This window comes from Pinus tabuliformis, chromosome 5_2, assembly GCF_031772625.1.
Source record: "Pinus tabuliformis cultivar Carrire ecotype Pingquan chromosome 5_2, CPIR1, whole genome shotgun sequence".
Lineage (NCBI taxonomy): Eukaryota > Viridiplantae > Streptophyta > Pinopsida > Pinales > Pinaceae > Pinus > Pinus tabuliformis.
Genome location: NC_142306.1, coordinates 156,703,524 through 156,716,481, shown reverse-complemented (window position 1 = coordinate 156,716,481; position 12,958 = coordinate 156,703,524). Strand labels below are relative to the sequence as shown.

The window sequence follows — 12,958 nt, the reverse complement described above, 5'->3', positions numbered from 1 at the left end:
TTTGTAGGCCGCATATTTTGGCACCAAAACCCAAAATTTTTGGGCACTTTGACCAAGACTAACCGCAGATTTGACCACAGGGAAAAGAGCAAACTTTGACCAAGTTTGACCATCTATTCTGGGACTGTTTTGACTAATCTTTGACAAGATTTAAAGGCTGAATTTCATTGTCATATATCAAGCTATTGAAGGGTTTATTTGACCATGAACTCTTGACTGGTTAGGGCATTGACTATTGTTGTTGACTGTTGTTGACTGGGATAGATCTGCACTTGAGTTGACTATTGTTGACTCTCTCTTTCATCTCTGTTTTGGATAGTTGATTGAATATTGGATATTGAAATCGATATTGGATGATATACTCTCCACTGAACATTTGAAGACAATCTAATAGAAGAAGATTTGCAAGGGTTTTCCCCCTAGTGGGGTTTTTCCTCAGTCATTGACCAAATTTGTGTCTCGTCTCTTAGTTTTCTTTCATTGTGCATTTGTCTAATTGTTTTATCTACTATTACTCTATTGTCATTAGATAATTGAAGAAGTGAAATTATTAGATTTGATGCTATTGGATATTGTTGAAGTAATAGTTGCAGCATAGCACAAATTGATGAAAAATTAACATGGTTTCGAAGCTAAAGTGAAGACAATCCCAAGAGACATAGAGCAAGAGCATCCATCTTTCAAACATTTGATTAAGAAAGGGAAAATATTTTGGTAAAACTGTCTTCCTCTTTCTTCAAGAAGCATTAGAAGTTGGGTGATTCATCTAACTTTGTTGCATGTAAAGTCAGGTTGGAGATCATAGCTAACAACAATGATGCTTAGGACTTCATTCAAGGAAAGGTACCTGAGCCTCCCGAAAATGCTTCCGTTGATGTCAAAAGCAAGCATAAGAAAGGTGAGTTAAAAGCAAAGCAAATTACAGTTGATGGTTTACAAGATAATCTACTTGCTTATGTTGGAAATTTAAGAACGTCTAAGGACATGTATGACAAGATAAACAACATGTATGAAGTCAACAAATTGAATGAAATCATCTCTTTGAAAAATCAACTCAAAGATACAAATATGAACAAAGGAGAATATGTGTTGTCATATATTATGAGAATACCTCGTCTTAGAGATCAATTGCAAAGAATTAGGGAAACCACACTTGACAAGGAATTGATGATTGTAACTCTCAAAGGCCTCCCTCCCATTTGGGAAACCTTCATTACTACTATAAGTAACAACAATAACTTCTCGTCATTTGATGAACTTATTGGAAATCTCACTCAAGAAGAATCAAGGATGATACTAGAGGAAAAATTCAAGGATCAAATGCAGGAGAGCCCTCTACCTACGTTGCTCAATGAAAGAAAAAGAATGCAAAAAAAGAGAAATCCATCTAAATCTAGCAGACCTCCTCAATCTAATCGAGATTTCAAGGATTCAAGAAGTTGAGATAGATATGTTGAGTGCTACAATTGTCATTGAAAGGGTCACTATGCTCGAGATTGTCCCAAAAAGCGAGATGCTCCAAGAAGGAACTCTTCAAGGTCCTACAACAATAGTTATGGCTTCAACAACAAGAAGTCATATGAAAGAAGAGACAATAGAACAAGGAATGAAAGAAGAAGAAAATCCCTTGATGATCATGAAGATAGCCATCAATCTCCAAAGAGGTCAAGGAACTCTAGGTATGAAGGCAATGCTACTAATCAATCTGAATATATTCTTATTTCTGCATTAGCTAATTCATCTCCTCCAAATTCTTCAGATGGTTGGTTGATAGTGGGGCCTCTCATCATTTTTCTAGATATAAGGAAGTTTTCTCTAATTTGGTAGAGAGGGAGACAAATTTGAACATTATTCTTAGTGACAATACCACTCATCCCGTAAAGGGTTTTGGTTTTGTCAAATTTCATTTGAATTATGGGGAATTTGTCTTGCTTCATGATGTTTTATATGTGTCGCGATTGAAGAAGAATTTGGTTTCAATATCTGCTTTGGAGGATAAGGAATGAGGATTGCATTCATTAAAGGAAAAGTAATTACTTGGCCTGTTGAATCCTACATGAGAAATGCCTTCACTTTGGAACTAGGTTTAAAGGACTCTAGAGAGTCACTAGAATACCTCTTTTAGCTACGGTCCATAATACAAATCTTCAAAGCGAGCTGTGGCACTGAAGGGTGGCCCATCTACACTATGATGCACTTCCAAAATTGAAGAAGTTGGTCTCTGAGATCCCCGATGTTCAAGCTCAACATGATGGAGTATGCCCTCAGTGTGCAAGTGGAAAGAAGACAATGGGACCCTTCCCATTTAGCAAAAATAAGGCAAAAGACATCCTTCATCTTATTCATTCTGATATATGTGGTCCAATGCCCGTGCATTCACTTAGGGGTCGCCTTTATTACATCACCTTCATCGATGATTTCTCAAGGAAGCCATGGATATACTATTTGAAGCACAAGGATGCAGTATTCAAAATGTTCAAATATTTCAAGGCTTTGGTTGAAAATCATACAGGGAAAAAAATAAAAAATAAAAACTTCAAGTCCAACAACGGTGGGGAATACACCTCAAATGAATTTATAGACTTTTGCAAGAAGGAAGGAATTAAGAAGGAGACCATTGTGCCCTACACCCCCGAACAAAATGGAGTGGATGAGAGAAAGAACAAGTGCATTATAGAAGTTGCTTGAGCCATGCTCCATGACCAAACATAGCCAAAGTTCCTTTGGGCTGAAGCAACAAACACAGCGGTATATGTTCAAAACAAGATGCCTCATCAAGCTTTGGACAACAAGACTCCCGAGGAAGTATTCACAAGTGTCAAGCTCGATATTGGTCATCTACGAATTTTTCACTGCCTCTTGTATTTCCATGTGCCGAAGGACAAAGGAAATAAACTAGAAACTACAGGGAGGAAAGGTATGTTTGTTGGATATAGTAAAGATTACCTTTAGAAGAAGTCATCAAGGAACAAGTCTGGAAGGATGCAATGGCTGAAGAATATGAGTTTATTATGAAAAATGACGTATGGGATATTGTGTCGAGACCAAAGGAAGATCTATGGTAACCTCCAAATGGCTCTTTAAGATCAAGCATGGGGTTGATAGAAACATCGAAAAATACAAGGCAAGGTTCATAGCCCGTGGATTCTCTCAAAAGTAGGGAGAAGACTACGATGATATATTTGCTCCTGTGGCCCAATATGCAACCATTTGTTCGATAGTAGCCCTTGTTGCAAGTCAATGATGGACTCTCCATCAAATGGATGTGAAGACCGCTTTCCTACATGGTTTGTTGCAAGAAGTGTACGTAGAACAACCTCTAAGATTTGAATTTCATGACAGGAAGACATATGTATGCCGATTGAAGAAATACTTCTATGGATTGAAGCAAGCCCCTCGTGCTTGGTATGCGCGTATCAACAGTTACTTGATAAACTTGGGATTCATAAGGAGAAATTTTGATCCAAACTTGTACTTCAAAATGGTCCAAGGTATGCCTCTCATTTTGGTATTATATGTTGATGACTTATTCATGACAAGTGCAGACCCTCTCATTCTAGAATGTAAGAGGAAGTTGGCTTCCGAATTCGAGATGAAAGACCTTGGTTTGATGCACTATTTCCTGGGACTAGAAGTATGGCAAAAGTCGGGTGAGATTTTCCTTTCACAAGGAAAATATGTTGTGAAACTACTAGAGAGATTTGGCATGGTTGAGTGCAAGTCCTTGCCTACACCTATGGAGATGAATTTCAAGAAGTTGTGTGGAGAAGTTGTTGGACCGGACCTAGCAAACCCTTCTGAGTATAGACAATTGGTTGGTGCTCTAATGTTTCTCGTGAATACTCGCCCCGACATATGTTTTGTAGTTAACACCTTGAGCCAGTTTATGATTGAGCCTCACCATGTACATCGGGTCATCGCCAAGCACGTATTAAGATATCTACATGGGACTATTAACCTTGGATTGAGATATGCCACTAGAGATGTTAGACTACATGGATATACAGACGCAGATTGGGCTAACAATGTTATCGATAAGAAGAGTACTTTTGGATGTTTTAGTCTAGGATTTACCATGATATCATGGATGAGCAGAAAGCAGAAATCTATAGCCCTTAGCACTGCTGAGGCCGAGTATATTACAGCTAGACTTGCGAGTTGTGAAGCAGTTTGGTTGAGAAAGCTCTTTAAAGAGCTATTTAAGCAGATTCTGGACACGACAATCATCTATTGCAACAGTAAGAGTGGGATTTGTTTGTCAAAGAATCATGTGTTTCACGACAAGTCCAAGCATATCGAGATCACACATCATTATATCTGAGACATGGTGCAGAGAGGAGTCATGAGACTCCACATTTCAACAGATGAGCAGATAGCCAACATCCTCACCACGGCTTTGCCGAAAGGGAAGTTCTTGGTTTTCAAAGAGAAACTTGGACTAATTGAGATGACCCTTTCGAATAAGGGTCTAAGCTAATCAAGAACACTAAGCAATGCTCTTCCCCCTAGTTGAGCTCCTAGTGTGTGGAATGGAGCTATAGGGCTCCTAGGGATGAGATACCTCTGACTGATAGGATGTTGAGACCTAGGATATCCCCTAGTCAAAGTATGGCCTGGTTAGTGTCCTACCCACTCTATGGGATAACCTCTCCCATTTGGCCAATGGGTTGAGGGACTTGGGATATGGTGTGATCCCTACCCCTTGTAGTAGATGGATCTCACCCAAGTTGGTGGATGCATGTGTTCTACCATCTGACTCTTTAGGTTAAGATGGATGATCAAGGACAATAGGGTAGATTGTGATCCTTACCTCTAGTAAGTTGATCTCACCTGTTGTCAGGGACTTGGGGATAGAGTGTGATCCCTACACTTGGGGTAGATTGGTCTCGCCCATTGTCTTTGGATTCGGGTGGTAGGTATGGCTCCCTGATGATGATGATAATGATGATGATGAGTTCAAATGGTAGAAGAATCTCTCCGATGGTGATAGAGGCAGGGTGGTAGTTGGAGCTCCCCTGCAACATTTCTTCTTCTTTAGGTATGAGAATGTTCAGCATGAGATGAGTAGAGTCGAGTAGAGATGGTACAAGATAACAAGTTGACATGATGATCAATAGATAGATATTGACAGCCGGAATTCTCCCTAGTTGAGAGGGAGTGTTAAATTATGCGACTAGGGTCAAATTCTATTTTGGACAGCTCATTTGATGGAGATCATTATTATATTAAATTCCTCTTTTCGAAATGACCAAAATCGACCTAAAGATCACTCAAAACAGACAAGGAGATTTGTTTTTTTGAATTAAAGTCAATTCATGTGCAAATTGGCAAGGTCGACTACACTATCATGTAGGCTCGTAAAGCCCAATCGACATGTCTTTTCACCCTCATCAATTCATATAAATACAAGTGACCTTCATCCTCATTTGGCACTTCATCATCACTCACATATCTTATCTCTCCTCTTCCTATTGGTTTGTACAACTCAGAGAAGGAAGGATTTTCTCACATGTGAAGGACAAGGGATTTTTTTTTTGGGCTGAATTACAAACTTGTTGTAGATCGAATTTTAGTGCAGTTGCAAGGCATTGACCAAGCACTTTGACCTAGCCGAATTACAAAGTTGTTGCAAGTCAAATTTCAAAGCAGTTGCAAAGCGTTGACTGAGCACTTTGACCTATCATTTGACTGTGATTTTTCCACCAAAATTTTGATTTTTCCAGGCCACATCTTTTGGCACCAAAACCGAAAAGTTCTGGGACTTTGACTAAGCCTGACTACATAGTTGACCACAAGCAAAAGAATAGACTTTGACAAAGTTTGACCATATGTTTTGGGACTCTTTTGACTAATCTTTGACAAGATTTAAAGGTCAAATTTGACTATCCTAGACCGAGCTACTGAAGGGTTGATTTGACCGTGAACTGTTGACTGGTTAGGGCATTGACTGTTGATGTTGGTTGTTGTTCACTGGGACAGATCCACACTTGTGTTGACTGTTGTTGACTCTCTTTCATCTCCGTTTTGGATAGCTAATTGAATATTGGATATTGAAATCGATGTTGGATGATATACTCTCTCTGTTGAACATTTGAAGACAATCTAATAGAAGAGAATTTGCAAGGGCTTTCCCCCTAGTGGGGTTTTTCCTGGTCATTGACCAAATTTGTGTCTCGTCTTGTGGTTGTCTTTCATTGTGCATTTGTCTAATTGTTCTATCTATTATTGCTCTATTATCATTGGATAATTGAAGAAATGAACTTGTTAGATTGGATGTTATTAGATATTGTTGAAGTAATAGTTGCAGCATAGAACAAATTGATGAAAAATTAACAATATCAAGCTCATATTGCACAACAACAAGGGCTTGTGTTTCATTGCAATATCTCTTGTAGCCTACACCTTGGAGCAATGAAGAGCACGTTGATCAAACGCAGAAGGCAAAGGCACAGTGTCACTAGCAACGCAATTGTTTTAGAAATCTCTCTAGTCAAGGGTACATCTGCTCAGCAGTTGATGTTTCCATAGTCACAATCTTATGCTTCTGATTTGAAAGGCAGAATTTCAAGTACAATATGTATACATATATCCTTTACAGTCATCAATTTTGGATGAGCAACTTGTTCAAGCAGTAAAGCCTTTCGCATCTAGTACATCAGTAATCTCAGTGGCGATGGCTTAATTCACAGCGGTTATCATTCATCTACAAGACGTTTTCCTCACTTTAGAGACATTTTCATTGTATAGTTGTGCTCTGTAAATTCAGAGTATTGTGAAAATTTTGTAAAGACATTATTGTACAAGGAATTGTAGGAGTCATTTGGTCTTAGTGGTTGTTGTTGGGACAAGGGTTTAGGTCTTAGGGTTTTGGTTAGTTGAAGTAAAGTCATTGTATATCTTTGTAAGTGGACCATTATCCTTAGTGTGGGAGCCCACAATATTGTATTAAATTTTTGTCATTTCCAAGGTGGTAGGGAGGTGCTACAAAGTTGGTTGAAGTCACCTTTAAGTTGGATCCTGAAAACACTTCAAGGTGGTAAGGTGGTGCTAAGGAGATAGTGAAATAATTTTTTTAGAGAAAAAAAAATCAACAAAAAAATTGTTTCACTATTTTTTGAAACGGTAGTTGAAGATTTTCACTATCTCCATATCAATAATAGTTGAAGGGAGATATGTTGGTTGATTTTGACCTGTAACCCTAATGGTTGTTCATATTAATGTCACAACATTAGTTGGCACATAATAGTTGCTTGAATTAATGTTACATAATCTAAGCCTAGCACTTAAAAATGTGGTTACCACCACAATATCGATAATAGTTGAAGGGAGATATGTTGGTTGATTTTGACCTGTAACCCTAGTGGTTGTTCATATTAATGTCCCACCATTAGTTGGCAAATAATAGTTGCTTGAATTAATGTTACATAATATAGGCCTAGCACTTAAAAATGTGGTTACCACCACAATTACAAACACTCGAGTCCATATGAGCTTATCGATTACCCAGCCACTCAAAAAAACACGTCTCTACCTTTGATATACCATGCTTATGATCTATGTTGGGTTATTGACCCATATTTTCAACAAACAAACCAATTCTCACAGTCGCAATCATGTACAAAAACTTCAAAACTTTACAATCCATGCATTTACCAGTTCATAGACAGAAAAGGGAAAAAAAAAACCAAATTTTATTTGTAAGGCCTCATAGAAACAACATTTCAAAACTACTGACAATATTTAAAAACTTCAAGTTGGATATGCACCTAAATAATCTTCCCATCTTTACAAAACAAAATATAGATTGCTTATATTACTCATCTTCTTCAATGTATAAAAACTGATTAATACATACTAGCAGGCATAAAACATGGGTACTCTAAAAAAATTCCAATCTTTACTATAAAGACCTCGTATAAATGACATTTCAAAACCACAGACAATATTTTGTTGCAAATGCAACTAAATAATCTTCCCATACCTACAAATTAAAATATGGATTACTTATGTTACTAGTCTCCTTCACTCAGAATAAATAGATAAACATATATTTGCTAGCTTTTGTATCTCTGTGCTTGAGAAAAAGAAACATTTGTAAGACTTCTCCAAAAGATATTAGCAGTCATCTCTACCATTATTTGTATAAAACTTGCACAATATAACTTGAACACTTCCACAGGTAGTACTGCCCAATTAAACCATCCAAAAAAATGTTTAAGCTCTCTAAAGGATATTGCATATTACCCTAACACGTTCTGGAAAGAAAGTACAATTCCAAAACAGTTTGAGAAATAGGGTTTTCACTGAATATTCATTGCATTGGTCATTTTGAAATGAGTATAATTTATACAAGTTCTATGGAAGGTTCAATAAATCCCTTTGAACACTTGTAATGGCTGCAAGGTCAGCCAAAGGTTGGTCAGATCAAAAATAACCATGGAAACAAATGACAACAATCCACATTTGGTTCCTATTACTTAGATCCAGAATCTGACATTTTCTAGTTTACTCTGATGATGAATGATGATCACCAATAGCAAAACTAAATAGTCTATACTTCTAGTTATCCTTTTTGAACATTCCAGAGCTTATAACAATATGTTTTTCTGTTGTGATAATAAAAATTAAAAAATACAAATTGTACCGTTGTTTTTATTTTGGCAATTCAATAAGACTGCAAGCATTTAGCTCAGGAAACAATCTCCCAAAATGCAGTTTAAGTGGGAAGCAAATCTACCAACTGATACATTTTAATGTAACACGTACTGGGCATAGCTTGCATGCCTGTTTTGGCAAGAATCTTGCAATGAACAACTATGGCAGACCACCTAGCTAGTGAAAAGGCCAGGCAACCTTAGTTAAAAGTTGTTCTCAGAGCAGAAATGATTTGAACAAAGGAACTGGATCAAATTTGCATTTCCTCCTCTTGTTTGGCTTTCATGACTTGACTTGATTAGTGACTTCCTTTGGTGAGGTGGCTTTAGAAGTTCTTTTGGTAGTAAATATTTCTCTTTGTACTGGTTGTCAGAAGTCTACTTGCCAATGGATTTTAGGAAGTAATTGTTCTTCCTTTTTATCTATCTCACGCATCCAGCTAGGCAAAACTGACAATGCTACATGAATTTCTTTAGTCATATTTCTCAATCATATAATGCACAGGATAACATAATTTATCATCCACGTACACAAAAACTGGAGATACAAAATCAAAATCCAAATGAAACACTTCTCTCCAGTTCCTTCAGTCTTTATCAGTAATGACAGCTGAGGACCTTTTGGAAGCCATCATTAGAATTCACTTAAGTTTATACTTGTTAATGTTTAAACTAATCTTCTCAGAAACTTACAGCATGATCATATTGTACGTGCAATAAAGTTATATATAACACTTCAGTCCAAGTTTAAAGAAAAATCCAAATACTAAACTGATGCAAACCTGAGGTTCAACGGATCTCAATGAAGGGGTTCAAAGGCTCTGTCGAAAGTGAAATGGAATTGGCTTCCTTCACTTTTAGCATTTAAACACTATTTTAAATTAACCTAGATCAAATTGTTTTACCTGTATAAAAGTACACACAAAGCTTAGGTTGATCACCAAGTCTCTTCACTGCATGGTTAGTTTACCCCAGTGATTTTTCTTTGGAATATTTTGATTATATTTTGTAGACATGTCATACTGTGTTTCACAAATTACCAAAATGATGTTTCCGGCATCTCCCTGAAAAGCTAAATTGACGCTCTCCAGCATCAGTATGTTTGCATGTAATACAAACAACATACAATTGGATCATGGATGCATGACAATACATTAATCTATAAACCGTCAATAATTTTAGGACCTTTCTTAGCCATAAAGTTGTTACATCAATATTTTGAATCCCAATAGCAGGACTTGACTGTGAAACATGAAGACAAAATGCTTAATCCCTGACATAAAACACTAACACGGTAACACAAGTAATAATTATGAAAAGCCTCATTGAGTTATTTGTGCATTTAATTGAAATATTCAAATACTGTTTTATAACTAGACAAGTACCAACAAATAATTACAATAACTGTAAAAAGAAATAATGGCCCCAATGACAACTGATCACAGAGAAACCCTAAGGTAAATATTTAAAATTTCATCTCCCTGATGAATACGCTATCTGACCAGAGCAATATTATTATCTTCCTCTAACAACTAAAATAAAATCTTACTCATCTCATCCATCAAATAGTGAAACTTGTTTCACGTTCACCTGTACCAATCAAGCTCGGCATACAACTGGTCATTGCCCTCAGTAATATCTCTCTTTCCTCATTTCAAATTTGCATTCAATAAAAAGCAACCAAGCCAAAACAAAATGCTCCCCCGAATGCCCTCCCTCAAAAATATTACCTGCCTGTTACTATCTGCCTCTGAGCAGCTAAACTCCACTCCTACCCAGGTCATGTAATAATGGCTGAAAGAAAATCACTGCCAAATATACATTCGCATCCACAGGAGCACAAAAACAACTCCCAAAACAACGGCCACAGGTGCCCACTTCTTGATAAATGCCTGACATAAAGAAGTAGCAGCAACTAATTATAAACAATATAAATATCAATAATGCATGCAAAAAAAAGATGTAGAAAACAGGAAATTTTACAATTTCTTTCCTTTGTTCAGTTTATGTCAGAAGCCGCAGCCAAGCAAAGATTGCAACCAAGGTCTTTGATATATAGATAGAGAAAGGCTGCCCGTAATTTAAAAATATCATAGTCGACTTGGAGAATGTCTGCTACTTGATGTAACCAGGATATTTTACAATTTCCTTCATTTATTCAATATATGCCAGAAGCTGCAGGCACCCAGAGATAGCAACCAAGATCTTTGATATATATATATATATATATAGAGAGAGAGAGAGAGAGGCTGCCCATAACTCAAAGGTACCAGAGTCGACAAGGAGAATGACTGGGCAAGGCCAAATGTCATGTGGAATGGATCATAATTAGATTTACGTGTACGTTTGTAATGTAATAAAGCTACAATAAATGGCTTAAGTACGGTGCTTTTTAATAAAGTGATGTAATCATGAGATAATAAATGTAGTCACTAAAAGATTAGGTATTCAGGAGATACATAACATACAGCTCTCTCTTCTATGTATGAAGACATTGCGTCACTCAATAATCAAGCAAACTATTCTCTCTCTCTCTCTCTCTCATTGTTATGTGTATTTCGAATTTCCTGTATACATTCATGTGTGTGTGAATTTGACATGGGATGACCCCCTCAAAATGGAAACATCATAGATACATATATATAACTTCTTTACATATAACACATTCTCTTGCAAGAAAAAAAAAAATGGACATAAATGTCATTTTAGAAGGAAAAGCATGTCTATATTAACTCCCATAGATGATTACATGATGCATAGTTCAAAATTAGCCTTTATAGATGAGGATACACATTCAAGCTTCCAAAATCAGCCTTTATACATGAGGGTATACATCTAAAATCATCCTTTATACATGAGACTATACATTCTAAATCAGCCTTTATACATGGTTACATGTGCTGAAAATGAAATAAAACATAAGCTAAAGACAAGTGTAATTACAAATCCTAATGATCCTCATCCTCATCAACAAAAATAGAAAAAAGTGCTTGTTCAGCAGAACTTGAGCATAGATTGATTAGAGATAAATTAGTTTGAGTGATTAGAGATGAATTTTAGTGGTAGATTAATATTTTTTTTGGCCATAGAAGGGCACCACACCCTTCTTGGATCCTTGAGATCGCCCGCACAAGGCAAAACAGCCTTGGAAACAGGGCAGATTTGTGCTGAAATGCCTGCAGCCGTACCATACAACGTTTCCAAATCAGGAAATGGAATACAGGCATTTTGAAGTTTCAAGGTGTTTCCAGTATGGGTATGCTGGGTTGGGGACCATTTCCTGCGACATAGGGAAAAAGGCAAGCCAACCTTAACGTACTTGAATATTTGATTTTAAAATTTAAATTTCAGGCCAACCTTGAAGTATATGACAAGATACATTTTGGGCCAAAACCAAACATCACAGTCTGAAGCCATGATTCTTGTCAAAATCCCTTTGTTCAGTAACCATGTTTTAGCATTGAAGTCAAGCTACAGACACATGATCTCAGGAAACTCTGCTGAGGCTATGGACACAGGAGATAGACCACTCACAACAGTGACTATAAGGCCTCAAAAAAACAGAGTCAGATCGTTTAGGGCACAGCAAGGCCATGTAGTCCAATTAAAGGATTGACAGAAGCCACCATATGTAACATAAATTATTAGCCACAGAGAATTAGAATAGCCCAAGCCGACATTCATAATATCGCTGAACTGTTACAGATTTAGAAACCGGACACCCTAAGCCAATTTATCAGCAAAACTGATCTGTAAACAAAATGGAAGAATAATGGACTCAGGCACAATGCACACTAGGATCAACTAAACCAGTCAACTGAGCTAACCTGTAATAGATTGTTTTGTAAGGTATTTGCTGAAGCATTTACAGGAGTAAGGTTGACATCGAAATTGGTTCAAGCAGTAAGGTTGTACTAGTACCTGACTGTGTAGGTGTGTGGGACAGCAGTCAGGCTGTCAAACTCTGAGTCATAACAGTGAAAGTCAGAGGTAATCCCTATTCAGATTTTTTTGATGTGTTTAAACTTTTAAAAATAGTCAGTCTATTGCATATAATGTTGGCAGGCTATCAAAGGTTTCACAATAAAAGGTTGATCATATGAAGCAAAGATGTTTGTGAGTTTTGAATACAGGGGCTTGGACAGAATTGTATTGGGAAAGTGCAATAGATGAGTATGACCAAGCTGAATATGATGGAAAAAATAGGAAGGATGTGATGTTGATCAGGCTCAGTCACTGATATGATGCTTTCAGGATTTGGAGGCATTTGAAAAAGTTACCTGAAATGCTAGATAAAGATAGAG

The 12,958-nt window shown here is 37.0% G+C and overlaps 1 protein-coding gene across 2 annotated transcripts in view; it reads right to left on the bottom strand.

Moving 5' to 3' along the window:
• Nucleotides 1-9,961: 9,961 nt before the first annotated feature.
• Nucleotides 9,962-12,958, bottom strand: part of LOC149157996 (25.3 kDa vesicle transport protein SEC22-1-like) — a 140,095-nt gene continuing 137,098 nt past the window's right edge. For both annotated transcript variants that reach the window (XM_089436079.1, XM_089436078.1), the window contains exon 6: nucleotides 9,962-10,546. In XM_089436079.1, the coding sequence (XP_089292205.1) occupies nucleotides 10,460-10,546 (87 nt within the window). In that variant the 3' untranslated portion in view covers nucleotides 9,962-10,459. The remainder of the gene's footprint in view (nucleotides 10,547-12,958) is intronic.